General features: G+C 28.2%; 5 protein-coding genes across 5 annotated transcripts; 4 read left to right on the forward strand and 1 right to left on the reverse strand.

The window, feature by feature from the left end:
- The first annotated feature begins 479 nt into the window (after positions 1 to 479).
- On the forward strand, positions 480 to 5,292 carry OCT59_022071 (uncharacterized protein). Its single transcript, XM_025319312.2, has 17 exons — positions 480 to 938; positions 1,015 to 1,165; positions 1,262 to 1,533; positions 1,610 to 1,733; positions 1,810 to 2,307; positions 2,394 to 2,531; positions 2,615 to 2,702; positions 2,779 to 2,880; positions 2,950 to 3,326; positions 3,418 to 3,562; positions 3,651 to 3,745; positions 3,818 to 3,944; positions 4,022 to 4,136; positions 4,212 to 4,468; positions 4,548 to 4,672; positions 4,746 to 4,919; positions 4,993 to 5,292. Exons 1-17 carry the CDS (start codon positions 505 to 507, stop codon positions 5,152 to 5,154), a joined length of 3,384 nt encoding a protein of 1,127 aa, XP_025174126.1. The 5' UTR covers positions 480 to 504; the 3' UTR covers positions 5,155 to 5,292.
- A 396-nt stretch (positions 5,293 to 5,688) lies between these two features.
- OCT59_022072 (uncharacterized protein) lies at positions 5,689 to 10,183 on the forward strand. The gene is made up of 12 exons (XM_025319313.2): positions 5,689 to 6,567; positions 6,632 to 6,708; positions 6,775 to 6,826; positions 6,902 to 6,988; positions 7,062 to 7,081; positions 7,170 to 7,343; positions 7,418 to 7,532; positions 7,629 to 7,793; positions 7,867 to 8,450; positions 8,539 to 8,584; positions 8,664 to 9,098; positions 9,182 to 10,183. Exons 1-12 carry the CDS (start codon positions 6,074 to 6,076, stop codon positions 9,939 to 9,941), a joined length of 3,009 nt encoding a protein of 1,002 aa, XP_025174127.1. The 5' UTR covers positions 5,689 to 6,073; the 3' UTR covers positions 9,942 to 10,183.
- A 122-nt stretch (positions 10,184 to 10,305) lies between these two features.
- Positions 10,306 to 12,498, forward strand: OCT59_022073 (uncharacterized protein; the record flags this gene model as incomplete). Its single annotated transcript, XM_025319314.2, has 11 exons — positions 10,306 to 10,466; positions 10,545 to 10,675; positions 10,750 to 10,853; positions 10,930 to 11,021; positions 11,090 to 11,173; positions 11,245 to 11,369; positions 11,438 to 11,575; positions 11,651 to 11,777; positions 11,854 to 11,956; positions 12,055 to 12,141; positions 12,211 to 12,498. The coding sequence occupies 11 exons, from the start codon at positions 10,306 to 10,308 to the stop codon at positions 12,496 to 12,498; spliced, it is 1,440 nt and encodes a 479-aa protein (XP_025174128.2).
- A 317-nt stretch (positions 12,499 to 12,815) lies between these two features.
- OCT59_022074 (uncharacterized protein) lies at positions 12,816 to 14,597 on the reverse strand. The gene is made up of 5 exons (XM_025308709.2): positions 14,518 to 14,597; positions 14,364 to 14,444; positions 14,100 to 14,272; positions 13,123 to 14,016; positions 12,816 to 13,042 (listed from the first exon to the last, which is right to left on the reverse strand). Exons 2-5 carry the CDS (start codon positions 14,393 to 14,395, stop codon positions 13,026 to 13,028), a joined length of 1,116 nt encoding a protein of 371 aa, XP_025174130.2. The 5' UTR covers positions 14,396 to 14,444; positions 14,518 to 14,597; the 3' UTR covers positions 12,816 to 13,025.
- Positions 14,598 to 15,081: 484 nt separating this feature from the next.
- OCT59_022075 (uncharacterized protein) lies at positions 15,082 to 15,559 on the forward strand (the record flags this gene model as incomplete). Its single annotated transcript, XM_066146937.1, has 4 exons — positions 15,082 to 15,115; positions 15,169 to 15,224; positions 15,374 to 15,477; positions 15,550 to 15,559. 4 exons carry the CDS (start codon positions 15,082 to 15,084, stop codon positions 15,557 to 15,559), a joined length of 204 nt encoding a protein of 67 aa, XP_066006030.1.
- Between the last annotated feature and the right edge of the window lie 9,330 nt (positions 15,560 to 24,889).

Consider the following 24,889-nt stretch of genomic DNA (forward strand, 5'->3'; position numbering starts at 1 on the left):
TTTGATAAATAGTGGCTCATTTAATTGAAATTTACTGAAATTAGTTAAACATTTTAAACTTGATTGCACAACTTCGTGGCATATGCCAACAAGTAAAAAAAGCAACGTGGTTCTTTTTTAGTGAAGAGTTTTGAAAGAAGTCAATAAGGTAGTGATGGAGGATGAACAAACGGATTATCTTTATAAGAATTTTTTACCCGATAAAGGTATCACGAAAACTAAATTTTGAATTTTCCACATGTTCTGTGCTGACAAATAAGTATGTCATTGTTAATTGTTTGGCTTGGAAATAAACTAGCATTTCAGCGTACCAGAAAATCTGGCTATTATTAAAAAAGAAAAAAAAACCGGAAAAGTGCGGAATTACTCATGTGAATTATTTTTATTATTATTATTTATATAATTATTTTGAATCATCACGTGAACAATAGATTACGATAATCTTTATTATGTGAACAGAAGTTCTAAAAAAGAAAAACTCGAAATTTAAGGGTTTGCTCAATTATGGCAAATAAAAATTTACCGAGAAATACTCCAAACCCAACGACATTTCTCGACCTACTTAATAATACGTATGATGACGCAGATTTAGTTCATATGCTTGCAGAAGCTACAGATCTTACATCTACGGCTGCTGTAAGTTCTTCTTTTGGGTTTAATTCTAGCTCTGAGGAAGCAAGTTTTGATCAACCAGAATCCAGAGAATTTCAGAATTTTGATGAGCATTTGGATCTTGTTGACGATGAAGAGGAGTTTATAGAAGATTTTGAAGGAGAAGTATATGATTTTGAAGGAGAATATGATGAATTGCAAAATTCTGATCTAATTGAAGATGCGTTTGCAAATAAATTGACCGACGCAGAAGAAAATGAACAAATGGACAAAGTGGAAGAAGAAGATGATGATGACGATGAGAAATATTTGTCGGATAATTTTGGGTAAATAATTTATTGCTATAACTCAAAATTTAAAAAGTATAAATTACTTATCAAATAATAATATTAAATTACATAGTCGTTTATTATCACAAGCTGAAGCTATTGGTAGTGATTTAACCAAAGGAGATTCTGTTCCTCACCTTTGGCAAAATCTGGAAAAAGAGTGGACCGAATTTAATCAAGATTTAAGACTTACTAGTGGAATTGGAAGAATAAAAAAGGGAAAGGTACCCTTTTTTTAACATATATTATTTATTTAAGAATTCTTCAATTAATTAAATTCTACAGATCATTATTCGGGATAATTCGATAATTCTTTATAGAAAGGTCCAAGACCTCGTGTTATTCCGCCAAATCTTCGTGCATTAGTTGGGGAAGCTAATTTACATTACGTAAATAGAGATTATCCAAAAGCAATTGAAATTCTTCAAGAGGTTATTAAAATCGATCCAAATATTCATTCTGCTTGGTTTACCCTTGGAACTATTCAAGATGAGATGGGATGTCCAGAAAAAGCTTTGCAATTGTATTTAGTTGCAGCTCATTTAACACCTCACGATGGTGCATTATGGAAGAGATTAGGCCTTTTAAGCAAGTCAGTTGGTTTTTTCTCAATATAATTTATTATAGCGAGATATCTAATTTCCTTTACTTATATATCATATTATTAGAAATCATAATTCAATCCATCAGGCTATTTATTGTTTCTCTAAAGCAATCAGATGTGATAATAATGATGTGGATGCTATTTGGGATCGATCGATTCTATATTCAGAAATTGGAGAATTCAAAAAAGTATTTCTCTTTTAAATAACGCCTTTTAGCGAAGTAATTCATTATCGATATTTATTTTGCAAATCTTCTTTTAAAGGCGATAGACGGTTTTAAAGGTCTATTAGAAAAGATACCCTATGATATGAATGTATTACGAGAAGTAACTCGTATTCAAGTACAAATGAATGAAATTCCTCAAGCCATTGAACTTTTTCTTGATGCTTATTCCTATTATAGAAATAGGCCTTTACCAGAAGATCCTGAGGCCGAAGGAAGTTTCGGATATTCTGAGATAAATATAATGGCTGAACTTTACATGTTAGCTGGTGATTATAACAATGCTATTGATTTTATTAAGCAGGGTGTAAGATGGTTGCAAGGAAGAGAAAATGAGACATGGTGGGATTATATAAATGATGATCGTGAGTATGAAGAGGAGGAGAATTTAGATAGAAGAGATCATGCCTCAATTTTAGCAGCTGCTCGACTTCGTGGTGCTAGTAGCACGGGAGGTTCAAATGCTACATTACCTATTGAATTAAGAGTTAAATTGGGACAATGCAGAATTTTAACAGATCGACTTGAAGAAGGCAAAGTATGTATTTGTTTATTTATTTTCATTATTTTTTTTTTAAAGGGTGAATTCAAAATTTATATTTCTGTCTGAATAATTTAAATTAGCTACATTTTGCTTATCTCGAGTCATACGATGTTGAGCAGTATGTAGATTTGTACTATGAAGTAGCTGAAACTTATACAGACAAGGGGTTGTTTGAAGATGCTTTGTCAATATATGAAATAATTGTCGAGAATGAATCTGTAAATATATTTTTTTGGTTTATATTTAGAAATTAGAAGTATTATTTATAAATATATTTGTGTATGCTTTATTATTGTTTTAGACAGATAAACCCCTTGCATGGATGCGAATGGGAATGTGTCACCGAGAATTAGGAAATCTTGAAAGCGTGGCCGAATATTTCGCCGCCGGTATTAAAAAAAAAAATATTCATTTATTTTTATAATAGATATTATAGTTAATATATATTCGATTATTCATTCATAGTTGTGAAAGAGTTACCAGATAATTTGGATATTAAAATGGCACTTGCTGAAACCTATGAAGATTTGGATGAAAAGGAAAAAGCGCTTGAGATAGTCAATGAAGGTGTTTAGCTGTTATATTCTATCATGAATTAATAATACCGTTGTATTAACAAATGGTACTTTTAAAAAGTTCTTGAAGCGCGTAAAAGGAAGCTTGCTCAAGCGGCAGCAGAATCTCAATTAGAATCATCATCATCGACATCAAATCAACTCAATATTAGTTCATTGCATAATTTATCAGCAGGGACCTTACAAAATGAATCGTCCTTAATTCAAACTGTGTCTGAAGAATCCAAAGCTAACGCTTTTGCAAGAGCAGAAGAAGAGCGTAAACAAAAAATAGCAGAAAAAGAAAAGGAAACTAAAATTCAATTTCACAGATTAGATCTTTTATATGATCGTTCTAAGCTTGGAGATTGTGAATCAGCTAAAGAATTTTTGGAAACTGCTAGAAATGTTGTTATTGATTGGAAAAATAACAGGGCTTTTTATCCTCAGAGAGACAGGGTAATTGTTTTTGTGTGAATTGTCTCTAATTTTTTTTTCTTTTATATTATTGAGTACGTTTAAATTTTTATTAATTTTTTATTATATTTAGATGCTCCCATTTAAAGGATGGGACCGTCGAAGATCCTGGAGAAAACAAGTTTACTTCGAAGAATTTGAAAATTCTAATGATAGTGATGATGCTTATCTAGATGAACAAGCAACTACAATGGCAAAAAGGTTGCAATGGCGTATTGGTTTGTATAAAAAGAATATGTAAATAATTTTTTTTAGAAACAATTATCTTAAATTTTTACATTTATTAATTACTAAATATACTTTTAGATGGTGAAAAAGGCGAATTAGAAGATGAAATACGCAAAAAAATTACCGAATTTAACGGTATTACTTTTGAAAAATGGTTTGATTTTTTTATCAAGGTTTGTTTTTAATTTAAGGAATCATTCCACATTAAGTGAAATTAATTGTTTAAACTCTGGTTTAATTTATAGTATATTGTCACTGCAACAAAAAATAATTGTGAACAAGAGGCTTTTGATCTTCTTAAGTTAGCTTGTAGAGCAAATGTATTTTTTCACAATATTCATTATACAACTGTTCTCAAGTTGTTATCATTGGGTAAGAATAATATGCCTATTTCATATATATAGAACGCAAGTTCATTAGTCTAATTTTATACTATTTTGTTCGCTTAGCTTGGGGACTTCATACACGCAATTTTTTAGTTGTATGTGAGAATGCAAGATGGCTATGTAATCATGAGCCATTTAATAGTAATTTATATAATTTATATGGAGCAGGAATGTCTAGGTATGATGAAAATTGGTTAATGCGATGTTCAACAACTAGTTTAGTAACTCGTTATAATTTTTTATAAATGTCCAGTGGTTCAAATGCGTTATCATGCTTTGCAGCCGCAAATTCCCAAAAATATTTTCTTCGTCAAGTCAAGTTGATGGATACTGGGTTTTATCAAACTCCAATAATAAAAAATAACTCGAGTAATTCAGATAAATCCGAAAGTGAGATTAAACAAAAACCTGTTATGAAAAAAGCCAAAGTTCCCGAGAAACCAAATGCAGCATTATTATCACTTTATGGACATATTTTGGCATGTGCCAGAAGTTATGTCGGTGCAATTGGTAAGTTGTTATTAATGCTCGGTTCATTTCACATACATAATATGTTTGAAATTGACTGGAAAAATCTATCTGTTTTCAGGATACTATTCTCGTGCGTATTCGGTTAAACCAAAAGATCCATTAATTAGTTTGTCGATGGGACTTGCATATATGCATCGGTCTATGCAAAGAATAAGTGATAATCGACATTTACAAATTATGCAGGTCTTTAAAAATATCAATTTTGTAAATGTATTACCTTTTTTCAAAATAATAATTAAAATTTCTTTTATATTAGGCATTTACATTTTTGTATAATTATTACGAACTGAAAGAAAGAAACCAAGAGGCTGAATATAATCTCGGAAGAGCTTTTCATGAACTTGGTTTATATCATTTAGCTGTGCCTCATTATGAAAGATGCTTAAAGTTACCTTCCCTTCAGCAAGTTTTCAGAGAGCAACATGAGAAGGTAAAGTAATAAATTACCAATAAATAAATAAAATATATGTATTTTTTAAACTAATTTTTTAAAATTTATAAAGGGTAAATCATCCGAAAATCTTTCCGAAGAATGTCCCGTCGAGGATGATGATGACCCTACAAGCCTTAGAAGGGATGCGGCATATAACTTATCAATGATTTATGTGGGAAATGGATCTCCTGGCTTAGCGGCAGTATTATTAAGACAATATTGTACTATATGATTAATCCTAATTAATTACATGTTAAAATTAGCGAAAAAAAAAAGTTTAGTTTTATCAACTAATACATATTTATTTAATATTAAAGATATACACAACTTTATTAATAAATATTAGCAAATAAAATTTTAATATCAGTGAGTGACAATCGATCGGTTCTGCAGTATATCAAATAGTATGGCACAGCATTAATAACTTTAATGGATAATAACTGATAAGTGATAAATAAATCTATAATAAAATTTGGAAAAGTTGAGCGTGTGTGATCATTAATTCGGGATTCTAATAAAAAATTTTTTAGTATCCTTAATATTCATTTGTGCTAAAGAAATTTGTTTTCAAATGATCGGGGCTCATGAAAACCTATCACAATTTTTTTTAAAAGCATTGTAATGTTGGTTATCAATTGAATTTCTGATCATTGCTAAAATTAGTATAAATTAATTTAACATGTTCACATGTTTCTTGTCAATTATACATGATTTGTTAACTCATTTTTAGATAAATATCTAAAAAATTTTCGAAAAAAGGTTTAAAGGCCCTTTTTTTTTTAATTTAATACAACAATTAAAAACGAATGTACCATATGAGAGATTAAATTATATGAGACCTTTGAGGCTATGACGAAATTTCAAAATAAAAGAGAAATATCACGTGTAAGTAGTTAAGAGAAATTACATTGTTGATTTCAACGGTTTTGTTCTTTTATATATCACGAATGTTGGATTAAAAGTATATGTTCAATCATAACAATAATATCAAAAATAGAAATAATTAACAATTGTTACATTTTGGTGCGAAAATTCTGCATGCACAATGTCTGGAAGATATCATAAATAAATATTGTAAAATATTCTAAATGTCGCAACGTTCAATAAAACTATTTTTTTGATTATAAAAGAAAGGTTTTGTATCCTTCGTCATGCAAAACTTGAATGATAACGACAAATCTTTATCTATAGCGGACAACGAGAATATTACTAGTAACCCAAGTGAAACCATAAAACTACCCGAAAAAAACTCTACAGATACAGCTTTGAACTTAGACTCCGATTTTAAAAATATAGATTCAACTGAAGAGCCACCTATTCCCGATAGTTCTTCCTCTGCTTCATACCAACCAACTTCAGTAACACCACCAACACCAGCAATGACGGTTACAACGAAAGCAACTACAACTTCTACCACAACGACGATTTCGAGACAACCAGATAAAAAATCTAAATATGGCTTTATATCTAACTTACTAAGTAGCAACAGTTCTTCCAATTCTGTGTCTACAACGTCGTCTGGTACAGATGTTTCGAAAAAAAAATCAAGTTCAATGGACTCTGGAATTAGATTCAAGTTATTTAAGTCTTGGAATAATAATACACAAGATAATGAATATAAGAGTATAGAAAAAGCCTTGGCGAGGTATGATAAAATTAATTTTAAAGTCATTTATGTTTTCAAAAATTGATATTAAAAAACATTGCAGATTTCAATCCAAGGATCGTCATAAAGTGGATGTTATAAAATCAGTTTTAATTCCTTGGCTCAAAAAATATATAACAAGTAAATAATTCGTCTTTTCCTCGTTATTTTGCTTTATATTATAGTTAATAAAAACATTCTTTATAGTAAACGCAACAGACAAAGGTTTACAACATGGCCGAGTCATTTTGTTAAAGTGGTTCGTAATTTATATATAATATTTTTGTTTTTTTTTAGAATGTGAAACTGGAATTGATTTATTTTATTTTTAAAGGTGGAATATATTAATTTCAAATCTACCTAATGCGGCGTATACAGATCGAACCCTTTATTTTGAATGTATTTTATCGTTAATGACTAGGTATTCATATTAGAATATATTATCGCTGGTTATTTTGATCTATTTTAGTAACAAATAATTTATTTTTAAACAGAAACGAGTTTGAATTTTTCGGCAAGTTTATAAGTTTAAATTTATATTTTATTTATTTTATTTAAACAAAGTTAATTATATATGTATTAATTGAATATTAATTATACAGACCGGATAGGATCAATTCCTCAACTTGATACTGCAGACACATACATGGAAATTCCTATTAATACCATAATAACATATCGTGCTGCTTTAATGTCAACTTTACATTACGCGATTGATAGACTTAATCAAAAAGGCGTTTACTCGAACGTAATTTCATTTTGTGCGCGTGTTTTAGGTAATGATAAAGGTCGCAATGTTTTAATCAGTTTTTCGACTCTTATTTATTATTTTTATCTTTATTTTATTCAGCTTTATGTTTTTTCAAAATTCCTGGTGTTGGATTTGCTTTATTGCAAGCATTGCCGGTAAGTAAATCACACATCAAGCGAATACTAAAGGAGACAGCCGGTGAAGAAGATTCTAGGTAAATTTTATTTTACATTGCGTGACGATGATGACTTTTTTGATTTTTTTTTTTAATATTTAATTTGTTTATTAAATTAAAATAAAAAAAAAACAGTCCCGAACGTATGAAAGAACAGAACGAAAAAATTTCTGCTTTGTTTCCAGAACATTTAAAAATTTTGTGCTTCTTAAATTTAAGATCATGGTGGCGACAGTTTGAAAATGCAAAACGTATTTGGGGTGAGCCACCTATAGAAATGAGTGGTAATTGGATAAGGCGGTAAGGATACATCATATGTTAATGGTTTAACCAATAATAATTTGTTTACTTATACTTATTTTGATATTATAAGTTGGCAGAGTGACGATAGTGAATTGTTCTTTTCGTTCTATAAATACTATCATGTCGTGCTTAAATCTTACCTCGCGTCGCATTTCACTCGATCGGTCAAAACTGCGACTCCACCGTTTGAGTTTATTACTGCACCGGGTTATATTCATCTTGCATCATTTTTCCTTCTCAAGATTGAATCTCTTATCCATCGTAATATTCATACGATCACGACAGTGATTCAATTTGAACATCCAAGAGGAGGCGGAAATACAAATAGTGTTATACAAGGAGGTAATGGAATATCAAATGGAATGAATCCTAATGCAACGGCTATTGGAATGGGTTCGATTACAAACACTAGCATTGACGGTGGTATAGTAGCTAATGCAGAAGCAAACGGAAGTGTAGCTTTAGGGGGAGGAGTTACTGTTGGTGCAATAGGCGTCAATAGTGGGAAACCAAAGGTTTTGGAGATGGCGGGCCGACGTTTTGTTGAAACTATGGTTTCTATTGTCGACAATGGGTTTTTCCAAGAAATGTGTAACATTTGGATTAAAGCTGTAGTTAAGAAGACAAATATGTATGATGTGGAAGGCGTATTTTGTAAGTATTATTTTTGTTTGGTTGTATAGTTTATGCTTTTTTGAGGAAAATTTTGAGGTTGTCACTTATTTGTAATGTTCGTCTGTAGGTCTATTAGATTTTATTGATACGTTAATTATTGAATTGGATAATAGGTATTTATTTCGGATTCGTAATGCAAAGTTAATAATAGCTATTAATAACACATTACATAATTTATGCTTTTTTTATTAGGGACAATATTATTTCTTCAGAATCTATGATTTCACATTCGGTTAGCTTAGATAACACAGAAAGTTCTCGATTCATTGCACCAAATCTCATAAACATACTTGATGTCCCTTTTTATATTTCCCTTATTAAACTACTACTCGAACAATCAGACCATTCCATTACCATTCTAAGAACAATAAGCTTTATTTATACGCACTTTTTCCTTTTAACGTCACAAGCCGCTTACCTTAAACAATTAGTTAAAGAAATACTTTTGGACGAGATGTTTGAAATATTATTTTGTCATTGGTCAAGAAATGTCAGAATATATTATATGCGTTTATTAGTATGGCGTTTAGGAAGAATTGGAGGTGGAGTCGGAAAGCATGATGATAAAAAAGAAGAAGTTAATGACAGTGGTATAATTATTGAGGATAATGAAGAAATAGTTATTGAGTAAGTGAATAAACATTTTTAGTTTATTTAAATTTACTTAAAATGTAAATAAGTAAATAAACAATTATATATTCTCTTTTTAGTATTTTAGTCGCATTGCAAAGTCGTCTAGAAAATGTGCGACAGTATCACGAATTTCTATCCAATTATACAGGAGACATGAGGGATATAGAACAAGCTTTTAAAGCAAAACTGGCTGAACCAACTGTTGAATCAATTACTGAATCAACGGTTGAAGGCAATTCAAACAAAGCTGATAGTAGTAATAACGAAGAAGTGCAAAATCAGCAAATAGTTGAGCCTCGGAATATTTCTTCTTCTTCATCCGTTTTATCTGTCTCGACTTCGACTTTATCATCGTCTTCACCAAACAAGAACCGCAGGTCGAGACTGTCATTTAAGGAATTCGCTGCATTACAACAATCGTCTGGCAAAGAAATGTCGACAGCGGCGTGTTTTGTCCGTTGGATTTTTCCAAATGGATCACACAGATCTTCCGGCTCTCACAAATCGAATCAAAAACAAATATCGTCTACGTTGACAACAACACCACAAATTCCTACACGCATAAGAAGTAAAGCAATGATACAGCCCTTAGCAAGGCAGTATGCTACTCATAGACATACTTATGCAGGAAAAGCGATTGTAGAGTACGAAGCTGTTAATCAAGAATATGCTGAATGGTGTGCACAAATTGCAATTATTGAAAAAGGAAATTTAGGCGATGGTAATGGTGTCAATAATAACATTGAAACAAATTCTATGACGGTCAGATTCCCAGGTTTGGCAGTGGAATATCCGAAATATTTTGGAAATGGGTTCGGAAATTCTCCATTGATGTGAGATCGAATCATCATTATAAACATTGTAAATTTATTTTTTTTATTTTACTTTTTTCTATTTTTTTTAATTTTATTTATAGAACATTTTTTTTTATTTAATATTATTGTTTTAAAATTCAGAGTTCACAAAAATTTTAGTTAAATGAGGACGGGAAAAAATGTATTTATATTCATAGACTAAATAATTATAAATTTTTTTTTTTATGTTTCAACAAAAAAATAACTAAATTAAAACAAAAAGATTTTTAAACTAAAATATTTCAAATATATATATTATTTATTAAAAATTAGCTGCGGAACATCATTTAAAATTGACATAAAAGTATGATTATTTTTGATTATCAATGAATAAACATCCGAAAAACATGTCTGCAGTAAGTCAAATTACTGAAGATATTATTATTAAAAGTGAAGAGAATCAAGAAGAACGTGAAGAACAAGATACTTCTTTGATTCTTGATAACCAATATATATTTATACAATTGCCAAGTGGCAATATAAAAGTTGTTAAACTTCAGAAGGATACGTGAGTGTGTATCCTCTTTTTGGTTTATTATGATAAACTTTTAGAATCAATTAATTCTATTAAATGTGAATATTACAGTAATGTATCATTAGGAAAATTCGGGACTTTTCATTCGAACGGTATAATAGGACGACCATTTGGACATTCTTATGAAATTTATGATAATTATCAAGTAAAAGTTATTAAAAATGTTGCATTCTATGAAGTTGGTAAGATAATACAAGACTCTTTGAAAATTATTTTCGCATTTTTACTATATTTTTTTAATAAATATATTAATAAGATGAAACGGATGCTAATAACAAAGAAATATTGGACGATCCGTCTAAACAAAAATTGTCTTATCAAGAGATCGAGAAGTTGAAAAAGCAGGGATTAGAAGGACAGGTGAAAAAATTTATCCTACAACTTATGATTATTTTTGTTCGTTATTTATCTTACTATAATAATATATATTTGATAGGATATTATTAAAAAAATGGTAGAAGGTCATTCAGCCTTTGATCAAAAGACCGAATATTCTAAAGCAAAATATATTAAACGAAAGGAAGCAAAGTAAATCGTAACGAAATATTCTCGTTCGGAAATTCATTTTCACGAGGTCTAATACCTTATACTTTTAGATTTTCACGAGTTTTCACACCAATAAACCCTACATTATATTCTGTTTGGGAATATTTTTTCTCCAAGAATCCTGGCAAAATAAGGTTAACATCTTAATAACTAAATTTGGTAATTAAAAAATTCAGTTAATAAACATTTGATTGATTATGATTAGGGATATGAGAATAGATACACTATCTCAGATATTATCTTTGGCAAATGTACGAGCATATACAAAGATGCTTGTGGTGGATGACACGCAAGGACTTGTTATTACAGGCGTTATGGAAAGGTTAGGAGGTATGTTTATTTAAAGTTATTTCGTTTATTTAAAAAACATACTGATATTCTCGATTCAAATTACATAGGTTATGGTATAGTACTTGGTATTCATGACGGTGAAAATCATAATTATGATATCGTGAGATATATGAATTTTTCGAAAAAAATTCATGATTCATTATTGACATTATCTTGGCAACAGGTATTCAAGGAGGAGATACAAGGTTAGGAAATAATAAATATCTTAATCCCGAAATATTTGTTTCAAAATTGGTAAATTAATTAAAACTATTTTCCAGCTCCTTTTAATTATCAAGATGAATCAACTTTATCGGAAAAAGATTTAAAATATTATCTTCGAAGGAAGGTAAATTATGAACGAATAAGAGATACAAGAGAAATTTTATGGAGAGGTGAATTTGACGGGTAATTATATAATGAATTCATTTTGTTATATTTAAATATGACAAATAACTGACGATTTACCTCAACTAAACTTTAGATTGATAGTAGCAAGTCAATACCAACCTGAATCTATTTTAGAAACACTAATGCCTTATGTATCCGGATCAAGACCAATTATTATCTATCATATAAATAAAGAGGTTAGGTTTAATAAAATGCCACAATAGTTTATTATTTTATTTATTTATTTATTTTTGCTTTTTTGTGATTTCGATTGAAATCTTAAATAATATTATAGGTATTGATTAATGCGTGTGTATATATGAAAATATCCAAAAAGTTTTTGAATCCACAAATTACTGAGAGCTGGTTGCGTCAATATCAAGTAATTATCTATCATATACCGTATATTATTAAATTATCATGTCTGTTGACTTCTTTATTGAACCTTTAGGTTTTGCCTGGAAGGATTCACCCTTCAATGTCAACAAGCGGAGGCGGAGGATATTTATTGCACGCGACTCATATAGTAATTAATGAATCTCTTCCTACTCCTATACCTTCTTATATGAAACAAAAAGATACTTTGGAAGAGCTTAATAAATCTGATTTTTGTAACAATAATTCAATTGACGAAACTGTAAAAATAGAAAGTTTAGACCAAAATGTTACAAGTGAAAATCATTTGGTAAACAGTGAAGAATTGCAAGAAGCAGAAAATAAAAGAATTAAATTAGAATAGATATTGAAATATTGTAATTTGAATAAAATATTTTTTTGCGGATCACAAATGATAACCATGCAAGTTCGTGTGAATTTAGATTAGATGGCTGATACTAATATAATCTCATTGACAAAGTACTGGTACTGAATCACAATGCTATTCCATAACAAGAATACAAACTAATATTAAATCAATAAAAATGTTATGCAATCATAATTATTGCATTTTCCTGGACTTCAGGCAAAAATCCCTCATAAATGAATAAGTGTGACGGCAAAAATCCCTCAAAATAATTAAATAACCTCATTATTACCACATGATGATAACTTTTTTTTGGGGGAACTTTTAAATTATTTTTTTTCTTTAATAAATACGATTCTCTTTAAGACAAACATATATGGATATATTAAATATTTTATGTACCTTAAACTATTACTTATTTGTTGTTAACATAATTATAATACTGCATATAACTTTTTTTTTGGTATTTTTATAATATAAATTTCTCTTACATATAAATGAGAATCTCATAAAAAAAAATGTCCCTACTTTAACAAATATTCTGTTTTTTTTTAAAAAAAAAAAAAATTCGAGTTAGTTTGTAGGGAGAAAAAATTTTTTTTATATATAAAATTAACATACCTTCACACAAATTTTCTAAACAATCCGCACATTCAGTATCTAACTTTTGACAACCACAACCACATAATAATACACCATCTTCATCCCTAATTTTCTTGTGTTCAGGCTGGGTGATCTCATGATGAGAAGAGCAACAACTCGATGACAAACTATTCGATGATAAATTATTGTAAGAATATTCAACGTTGACTCTTTTTGCATGAGTATCACAGCCTGAACATTTGCAACCTGGACCACATCTACAAATGGGCATCATTGTTGGCGAATTATTACCTCCACAACAACTTCTATCAGTCATATTTGTAGAACAACTTTGAAATGAACTATAAATTTTGTTAGCTAAATCGGTAGATGTACTACGACAAATTTCTTTACCTAAAATTCCACTTTGGTCATAAGATTTAAAATCCGTATCATCCTCATCATTATATGAATATCCTGACTCTAATGGAGCAGTACTTGCAAAAGGACTACTACCTTTTTCAACAGAAGAATTAATATGTTTTGAATACCCTCCACCATTATTATTCAAAGAAGTCGTGAAACGTAATTGTGGGTTGACACTTTTGCCTTTTGCACTATTATCATAACCGTGAATATATTGATGTTGGTTTAGATTAGCAGAAATAGGTGGTAATGTATAAATTGCAGTTTGAGCTGATGTGGGCAAATGAGATGAATCATTGTTATTAACAGATGTGTCTGATGTCGGGTTAGAATATAGCATATCGGATGAATCTAAACGACAGCAGATACATTTTGCTCCAGTTAAGCATTGACATGGGTTCAGCAATGCTTCCACAGAAGTCTTAGATCTTGAAGCGGGCCGATATTCGTCATCAGCTGAAATTCCTTGTGGTAAAACTGCAACAGCTTGAGGTTGCGACAAACTCGCTGATTAAAATATATGTAATTCATGGTTAATATGGTTAATATATGAATAAAATAATAAATTAAATCAGAAAAAGATTACCGACATTCTTCCTTTTTCTTTTCGTTACAATTACATTTCACATGAATTTTTTGAGTTTTACGAAGTTCGCGGCAATGTGAACACTGAGTTATAGGTCGACCTTTCCTTTTAATAACAAAAAGTGCACGGTCAGAGTGCTGGCAAGCAGTAGATCGATGACCTTTAATGCACGTTGCACTATTTTAGAGAGGAAAAAAAACAAAATAAGCTCAAAAAATGATTTTGTAAGAAATAAATAAATAAATAAAAAATAAATCAAATTATATACCAAGCATATTTAACACCGTCAATGAAAACCATTTCTACAGCAAACCCGAAAGGGTGAACTCCGCACTATGGCGGTTAATAGCTAAATAATAAAATACCTCAGTTAATAGTAAAAAATGAAATCAAATAAGATATCGAATAAATTATATACAAACCAAAAGTTTGCAATAAGAAATAATTCTACTTAGAAGGAGCTTTTAAAGAATTTCAGTAGAAATGGCTTTGGTGGCAACGTACAGAAAAAGCCCTATTTTTGACATCATCGATTTTTTATAATCATAAAAAAAAAACTAATGCCGATTCCGATTCACTGGCCAATAAAATTTCAACAATACGATAATACAAGTACATAAAATAGACGTTCGGAAAATTAATATCTAGTAATGTTTGACGTGAATTTGCGAAGAGAGTTTGATTCGTAAACTCTAAAAATATTAATTATTAGTAAAAAATTTATTATAATACAATACTTTTAATGTTTTTAAACATTACCCAAGATCCTTTTTTGTAATTCAGAATCGGTCTCAACTTTTAATTTATAACTATCAGTCTCTTGCAACTATCTTCATCCATTTCTTCATTAATATTCGATTCTATTTGAGTTTCTTCTAAGTGCAATCTCTGATTATATGATTTTGTTAATTCATCAATAGATTTATCTAAGTATTTATAGCAATGTTCACACTTTAAACCTAATACCCGAAAACATTCTTCATGATATGCATATCCACATATCAAAACTTCATCCTCTTTGTTTGTTGAATTTCTGCAAAAGTTTTTATCACCAAACTTTTTCATATTTGGAGGTACAGGAGAATGGTATCCAAGAGGTAAAGCACCTAAAGGAAAACTAGGAATTGATGTAAATTAATAATAAGGTTTTTTGTTTCTTTTTCCTCCATTTTTTTTCTACTTTTCCATTATTTTTCCAGATCTCATCAAAAAATTTCAATAAAAAAAGAGCAGTTCTTTTAATCATTTCATCTAAATCTTTTTTTTTTATATGGATAGTTTCTTTTCGACACAAATGATGTAGCAAATAAATTCTCATTTCTGAAATTATCAATAAATAGAGCATCACATCTAAGGGATTTACTTGAAGAAACTTTGCTGTGGTATGTCTTCGTAAAAGACTGTGAAAATTTTCAATAACATACTCATCAAACATATTTAAATTATTTTTTAAGGTTTCGATGATGGGATGGTTGATTGATTGCCAATAATACACATCAGACAAAAAGGAAGAATTTTATCGTAATTATATCTTTGGAATCTTCTCATCATACACCATAGACGAAATATTGTATCAACATATTCATCAAATTTATTATTTCGAAAAAGAACCGTATAGATAGATATCCAGGGTTGCTGGAATAAGGTTATCAAGTAAATCAAAAAACGTTCTATATCCAATAATTTTTGTATTGCCAAACCTTTCTACTATAATATTCTTTATAAGTTTCCATCCGGAACTTGCTAGATACATTGATAAATTAATTCTCCAAGGTTTTTGCTTGGCTGCAAGTTTTTTTTTAGCATCAAAAATTATTAAATAAAGCTGGTTAAAAAATGACCAAAAAACAAGAAAGAGTGATTCACGACTGTTAAGTGAAACATGGAATGGACCAAGAAAGGGAATTAGGTGTGCAATATTGTTTGATATTGATGCATTATTATCAGATTTTAAAACACCAACAATTGCTCTTCTAATAAATAATTGTCCATGAAAATCTGCAGGAATAGGAATGATATACTGTTCTAAATAGGATTTTATTTCGGGTAGTCTTTAAAAAAAAAGTTATTGTGAGTAATTTATAATTATAAATAAGTTACATAATTACATACTCAATAAAAGACTGAATTGCTTCAACATAATTATTGGTATTTTTTAATGATAATTCTAGTAAGTCAACAAGTTTTGTCTGATCAAATTTTCGGCCATATCTCCCATAAGTCCGCATCATATGAATGTACAGTTAACGATTCCATTAATTCTCCTTCTCAATAGTTATTCCAATTAGATTTAACCAAATTATAACTTTTGCCTAAAAGAAATAAGATGTGTGGACCAAAGTGCTGTCTTAATAATAAGTGCATCTACACCATTTGGATTATGTATAGGTAGATGGTTACAAGTATAATAGGGGATTGGTGATGCTTCGCTAGTATTAAATAATATAGTGGCCATATGTGATATTTGATCTTTAGATTTTACAGAAGGAATTCGTATACTATTATACTATGCAAATTATGATAATCATCAATACAGCCTATTATAAGTTTATTATGCTAAATAAATTATATATAATAATTATTTTAGTAGCAATCAGTAGCATCTATACAAAAAAATAACTTACTTGTCTATGTATATATTTTTGAATGCTAAGCTGATGATTATTTGCAATATTTTCTAGTTTATTAGTTTGATATGTTAAAAAATTCCCATATTTGCAAAGTATTTATACAAGTTACTGATGCACTTGAATTAATTAAAAATAATCCAATTGCTGTTTTGGTACCACTAACTTATTTATTTCGCATTGCTGCAATTTGATAACAAAGCATTATTTTTTGCTTTAATAATAGTCATGTTTGTAAATTTTTGCTTTGGGAATTCATGGATTGAAAAATCATATTAAAAAATCCTTTAATTTGTACATTATAATTCTCAATCAATTTTTCAAATTCCATCGCATTCCATACAGGCAAATTTTTTTCACAAAAATATCTATATAAAATATTTGTGATAATCTGTCCAATTTAATCTGAAAAAAACTTTCAATCCTAATTTAAATTAATCAATAATACTGTATTAAATAAAAATTAGATCAATTTGGATTTAAGAAAAAGTAAAATTACCCAGTTCTTTTGCTTTTTCCATCTGATTTAATTGAAGTTCCAAGTCTTCTATTTAATATATAAGTTTATTATATGCTTTTTGAGTTTTTATAATAAAGAAACTCACTTTGTATCTTCTGGATAATATGATAAATCTGAATTTTTTCTTTTGTTTCATGTTTTAGCTATTCTATTCTCAGTTATAAACAACAAAATTATTATAATGAAGCTAACACAATTGACCATTAAATTTAAGTTCAAAAGTAAGTTGTTGAATAGCAGGACTTTTTACAGCTTTAGTAAATAAATTTTTTGTTCAGTTTTCTATATTTTTCTCCAGAAATTTGCTAATCATATATAGCATAAAAACCATTATTCTAATGAAATTTTACCTTTACCATTACTATTAGGTAAAGTTTATACTGAAATGGAATCAGAAAAAGTTATTTAAGGATTATTATAGTAAAGACAAAGCTAATCTTTTCATAAACTTTCAGGTATAATTATTTTGTGATATAAAATGACTTTATTATGCAACCTTTTTTTACATTTTAAAATAATATGTCAATATAATTGCTGATCATTTACAATTAATTACATAATACATATAATATCCAATAAAAATGATTTTTAACTATGTTCATTACACACTAGTGTGATTTACTATAAATAGTTGGGTCTAAAAATTAAGTAATTTATAATGGTCTAACTTTTAAGTAATAATTATCATATTTCAACATCAGTAATTTTTTTGGGATGTAGATACTATGTGGATCCATAAGGATTCCTTAAATTGTCTTGGAATCCTTAGGGATCCAGTAATTTATAGAATCCTTAAAAATCTTTAAAGATCCTTAAGGATTCTATAAATTACCAGATTCTTAAGGATTTCTGAAAAAAAGCCTTTAAGGAATCTTCACCATTATAACATTATTTTAAAATCAATATGAAATTCACATTTCTTTTTTTATTATAGATTTTTAACGATATTTAACAATAAACATAAAAAAAAATCTCTCTGAATTTATATTTGATATATAAAAAGTTAGAAATGTTCACACTTTGGTGCAATAAGATGAAAACCCTATTTCTTTTTTGTTTAAAATTATTTAGTTATAAATGTATGTTTTAATTATAAGTTATAGACAACCTGGCATTCTTATATGTTTAATTAAATTAAATTAATGTAAACTATATTTATTTGCAGTTTGAACTTCCTATATACTATAAGAAAGAACATTAGTAACATTCTACTAATACCCTAAATTTTCAATTTAGTCTAATTTCAACCCACTTTCCATGTCTAAAATCTGGAACTTCAGACATCCAAAACTGGTGTTCCAGACTTCTAATAAATACACGTCCTAAAAAATAAAAGAAAAAATGGTTAATATTTATAAAAAAAACAAAGAAAATAGATTACATTCTTCCACTTCTAAATTTTAACCAACATACCTTCTACTATATTTTAAATCCGAAGTTTACAAGTCCTAAAACTGTGTTTATGTCCCAATTAGTATTTTTTCTATAAAAAATTACTGCACTCCCTTGCCCCTAATTCCAACCATTATACTTTCCATAGTTCCATATTCAAAGCTAAGTGTCCAATAGCCTATGTTCCGTTCCTATAAAATAATAAGTAGTTAATAATTTAGTATGACTAACTATTTCTTTAAAAAAAACTATATAAAATTGGTTCCTTACTGAGAACATAGTTCCAATAATTATTTATTTTAAAAACTTTACATTACTACAACTTCTTAACTATTTATTGAAGGAAAAGTAATTTATATAAAAACGAGACTAAATAAATTACCAATTATATAGAATAAAACTTGGTTTATCATAAAAACCAAAAAAAAAATTTTTTTGATCTTAAAAAAAAAACCTAAATTATAAGTGCATTTATCCGTTACAAATTTAAAAAAAGTTTATCCTCTTTTTTAAAAGATCCGATTGCCAATCTTTTCTTTTTTGATAAACTTTATAAAAAAAAAGTAATAGAGTTTGAGTGTAAATAACTATCTACCTTCTCGTAGAATCTAAGCGAAACCGAAATATTTAGTCATTTGACTAAACCGAAATAGTTTAGACATTTAAAATTAAAAGATGAAATGCCGAAATTCAATATTCCATAGTATTTCCATGGATTTTTTATAGATTTCCATGGATTTTTAATTATAATAATTACTTATAAAAAAAAAAATAATAGATTTATATTAAAATATAATACTTTTTAAAGGAATTTATAAAACTGTTTTATGTATAATATAATTTAATATATTTTTATAATAAAATTATAATTTTATATAATTAAAATTTAAACTTAAAAAATATTACTATATAGTTTAGTCAATGATGAAACCGAAACTACCGTATATCGCGGCCATAAGTACCCCCTCCCCATGCATAGATCCCCCTTGAAAAATTTCATAAAATTGTATAAGTACGGGGGATATTTTACAATTATCTCGTGATCTAGTGATCAGATTTGAGCCATCTTTTTTTGTTTGATAGGCTATCATTGAAATTTCTTGAAATAAAAAAAGTTATTAGTGAAATTGGCAGTAGATCGTGAAATATTTGCAAAAAAACGGAATTTTTAGACTTTGTTTAGTACCCGGGGGTACAGGGTCAAACCCCCGATTTTTGCAAGATACCCGGGGTACTGTGGCCCGCTATATATATACGGTAGTTGGTGACAAAACCGAAATTTTTGGCAAAAAGAGTTTAGCCAGGTATCACTAACCTTCTCCCTCAATACCGACATTTTCATAGTACACTCTGATAAAGTAATAACACTTTTTGTTTGCTATAATACCTTTTTGGCTTTTTAGATTTTAAAACTCATAATTACCATTCAAACCAATAAATAAAACCTAAATAACAAAAAAAATTAGTTACTAAATAATAAAAAAAATATAAAAAATAGCGAAATAAATTTAAACTAGAAAGACTTATCATAACTCTATAAGCCACTACTAAAGTCTAAATCCAGGCAGCTGAAACCTAAATAATAAAAAAAAATAAAATTAAACGAAAACAAAAAATAAAAAGTGAAATTGGTAATAAAACGAATTAATATACCTTTTCTAGAGTTTTATTTACATTTTAATATAGAATCATTAGTAATGTTCATTTTCCATTTTTGTAGGTATCAGCTTTGAACACAGGTCAAAAAGTGAAAAATCAGGTACCAATCGGTCACCAATTAAGTAGCTGATTGGTGACTGATTGGTGACCGATTGGTGCCTGATTGGCATTTTCGCCAAATACCGTCACCAATTAGGCAGTTTGCTAACTTTTGATCCAGTGATCAGAAAAGGATGAAATATAGCTCATTGGAATCGCCTCAGCAAGATGAATCTAATGGTAATAAAATCGCATTTCTAGGATTAATACTTGATGAGAAATTAAGTAAAATATAAAAATAAAAATGTATCATTTATATTTTATTTAATTTTTTATTAACTATTAACCCTAGAGATGCCATTAGATTCGTCTTGTTGAGACGATTCCAATGAGCTATATTTCATTCTTTTCTGATCACTGGATCAAAAGTTAGCAAACTGCCTGATTGGTGATGGTATTTGGCAAAAATGCCATTAAAGACCAATCGGTTACCAATCAGGTACCTGATTGGTGACCGATTGGTGACCGATTGATGCCTGATTTTTCACTTTTTGACCTGTGGAATTTTCATTGGAATAAAGACAGATACATACATACTGGCAAGGATTTTTGTATAGAACGTTACTAACGTTCATTCTTTTTCTAGGTTATTTCTTTTTGTTTTTTTTCTATAACTGAAATGTATCTCTTGGATCTTATATTGAGATATTGCTCAAAGATGTAAAAAGTAAATAAATTTACCTTTTAAGAACATTTACTAGCGTTCTTTTCAGGAATTCCTGCCTTTGATTTCAATATAACTCCGTAAATATTTGGCCAAAGACTTTTTCGTCTCCCTTTATTTAAACCAAAATAACATACTATAAACTGTAAACATAAAAATTAAATAAAAACAAATACAAATACAAATACAAATACAAATACAAAAATAAAAACAAAAACAAAAATAAAAACAAAAACAAAAATAAAAACAAAAACAAAAATAAAAACAAAAATAAAAATAAAAACAAAAACAAAAACAAAAATAAAAACAAAAATAAAAATAAAAATAAAAATAAAAATAAAAATAAAAATAAAAACAAAAATAAAAACAAAAATATTAATAAAATAAAATTAATAATAAAATATATGTCTAAAATTATAAATATAATTGAGAACAGAATAAAAAATATTATTTTGGAACTATCAATCCAGTAATTTTTTGTTTATGTATAATGTAATCTTATCAACTTTCTTTTTTATTGGAATCTAATCCTCATATATGTATTTCCTTACAAAGGTATCTATTGATTTTTTTACCAAAAAGACTGACTTTTGTAATCGATCTATTTTTTCTGTTTGTAAATCTTTAACTTTATTTGAAAGTTTATTTGAAAGTTTATTTAAATTGTCCTTTACTTTGAATTCTGAAAGTTGATTTAAATTGTCCTTTCACTTAGATTCTGAAGTAATTTTATCTGTTCAAGAAATGCTTCTTCTTTTTTTTCATAAAATAACTTGTTCACATCTTGGTTTTCATATTAATTCTTTAAATACTAAAATAAATCGAATTAAAATATTAGCCATGAGTGTTTATACCTCAGCAAGAGATATCTTAAAGTCTTTTTGTAATTTTATTGTTAAAAAGGTTTTAACTTTCACTTCTAATGCCAACTGTTGAAACTTTTGAAATTTTTCTGATTTTACTATAACTCCTAATATGTTTTGTAATACTTTTCTAATAAAATCTTTACCTTAACCTCTAATTTGTTTTTGTTTAAAACATATTAAACATGGGGCCCGAAACCTCTGAGAGGATTTCCGAAAGTTTCGGGTTTCGGAATATACGAATCGAAACCTCACCCGAAACCCTAAACAAGTTCCGAAACCCTAAATAAATCCCGAAACCCGAAACTAATTTCAGTTATCTCGAAACTAATCCCGATATCCAGAAACTCGTTGATTGGATAATCACGTGGCAATTTAAATAATTAATAGATCGATATTCAATATATCGTGTTTGATAACCATCTTTACTTTTTACATTCAAGCCTTTCTGTCTCACATTAATTCACCTCCCGATATGCTTTTTCTTTTAATTTTATTAATTTTCATTCTTCTTTTAATATAGATATCACTTCCCTAGTATAGTTTCTACCCCTTACTATGTTATGGACTAGCAGGCCATGCCTTCTCGTCTTCGGGAATAACTGAAAAGGTGGGCGGCTTCTAAGTGGGAGTTTCATACAATTATATATTTTGATTAGTATTCATATTTTATTATGTAATGTCTTAAATCTCTTGTATGACAGTCTATCTATAACATAAAAATAAAAAATAAAAATAAAAATGTTTGGACTTAATTGAGAAGTCTTTTTAATAAAATGTCAGATAGTAATTCAATATTGTTATAATTTTAGTTATTTTAATAAAAATTAATTAAGTAAATTAATAGGTTTCGGTTATATTTCGGTATATAAAAGTTTCGGGAATTTCGGGTCAGTTTCGGGTTTTGAGTTTCGGGAAAAAAACACCCATCCCGAAACTAAGTTTCGGTATATACCGAAACCTAAAGGGTTTCGGGAGGTTTCAGTTTCGGGCCCCATGTTTAAAACATATAATTATAGATTCTTTTATTGTAATCTCTAATATTTTTTCCCAAGCCACCTCATATGCCTGACATTTAAATAAATGATTCTAATTTTCCTTCTTATTACATTTCATAATAAATTTCATTTCTTTGTAGAGTCTTGGTTTTTTTATTGCTAAAATAGATTCTAAAGGGAAATAATTTTGCTATAAAAGTATCGTATGCTAATGTAGTGAAATCCCTTGCAATAATGAAAAATAAGCCAAGTAACTTTTCAGTCTATCTGATTAACATCTTTATAACATAATTCCTGATTATTTTTTAATAATAACCATTCAGTGGCTTCACCTATAGCTAATATTTTCAAAATAAATCTTCTAATATTGATTTCAATAGGATTATCTATAAAAACAGGAAAATAAGATAATATATTATTAATAAAATCTACATTATTCCTAAATAAATTGTTTTCACATTGGCCTTTCTTTGCTAATTTATCAGCTATATCATAGGACCCCGGATATCTCCAAAACAGGTCATAAGTCACACTTTCGGCAGATTGGCCCATTTTTCAGGGGCTCAAAAAATCGTTTTTTGTAAATATCTCGGCATCCAGTGGTCCAATTTTGATGAACTTTTTTTTAAATTGTAGAGCTAAATGAGGGCTACAAAATAAAAAAAAGTTCATTAAAATTGAATTACTGGATGCTGAGATATTTACAAAAAACGATTTTTTGAGTTTCAGCAAAAAGGGGTGTTTTTGGCCAAAAGTCCATTATGACCTTTATATTAGATATCCGGGGTCCTTATATCATTACCTATTATGCCACTATGACCTTTTATTTTAACCAGCTTTAAATTTATATTTGCTTTTCTGATCAACATAATTATTTTAATAATGATTAAGTTATTAGTCTTTTTAAGTCATATTCTAGTTGTTAAATTAAAAGCTAAATTAATTGAATTTATAGCACCTAAGCTGTCTATATAAATAGTTACATTGGAATTTTCTGGTGCTGTCAACAATGCTAAGAAAATAGCTACTATTTCTGCTCTGGTTGATGATGGCTATATAAGCAATTTTTAAAGATTCATTATTATAAAAGACAATATTATTAGTGCAGAATTATTAAAAGAAAAACTAAAAGAGTTACATATTTAAAGAACTTGATAATATATTTTTATTGGTATTATGGAATCATTACCATAAAAAACTTTTTAATGAAAATGAAAAATTGTATTAATAATATTTACATCCTTATAAATAAAAAAATAAGCAGAGTTTAAAGAGTATACTAGAAATTAGCTGATTTAAAAGAGGGTAAGAGGAGGACTCTGAACAATACTAATACAACTCATATTTGAGTTTATATAAAGTTTATATTAAAATTTTTCAAAAGTTGCATATTACAACGTATTTTCAAAATTTTGTTATTCTACATACCAGGACCCCGAACAATATATATATAGGTCAGATGAAAATTTCAAAATTTACTAAGATCAATAAGCAAATTATTTTCATTCTGCTAAGCAAACTCAAATTGTAACATTAAAATTTTTTGCACTACTAAGCAATTTATTTTATGACTTTGTAAAATTAAAAAAAATTTCTTGCTAATTTTAATTATTTATATTATTACTTTATTGATAAATTGACATTATTGTATCATATTAATAATGCTATTTTTAATAGTATCACGGTTAAAATAATTAAAAATACTACGTACTACTCCTGTTAAAGTTAGTGAACTATCACCAATTATTACTCCATTTGAATTAATATGATATATAATATTTTGAGGACACTGATGAGTAAATAGTGTATAACCTTTCACAGTTTGACTTGCAAAAATATTGAGATGAATGGGCAAATATACTTGTAATGAAATATAAGACAAATCTTCAATTGGAGTTACTGCATTTTGGCTATAACAATGGTTACCATAACCTTCATAATACATTGCTATTATTTTAGCAATACAAATTTT

Source organism: Rhizophagus irregularis, chromosome 30 (assembly GCF_026210795.1).
Source record: "Rhizophagus irregularis chromosome 30, complete sequence".
NCBI lineage: Eukaryota > Fungi > Glomeromycota > Glomeromycetes > Glomerales > Glomeraceae > Rhizophagus > Rhizophagus irregularis.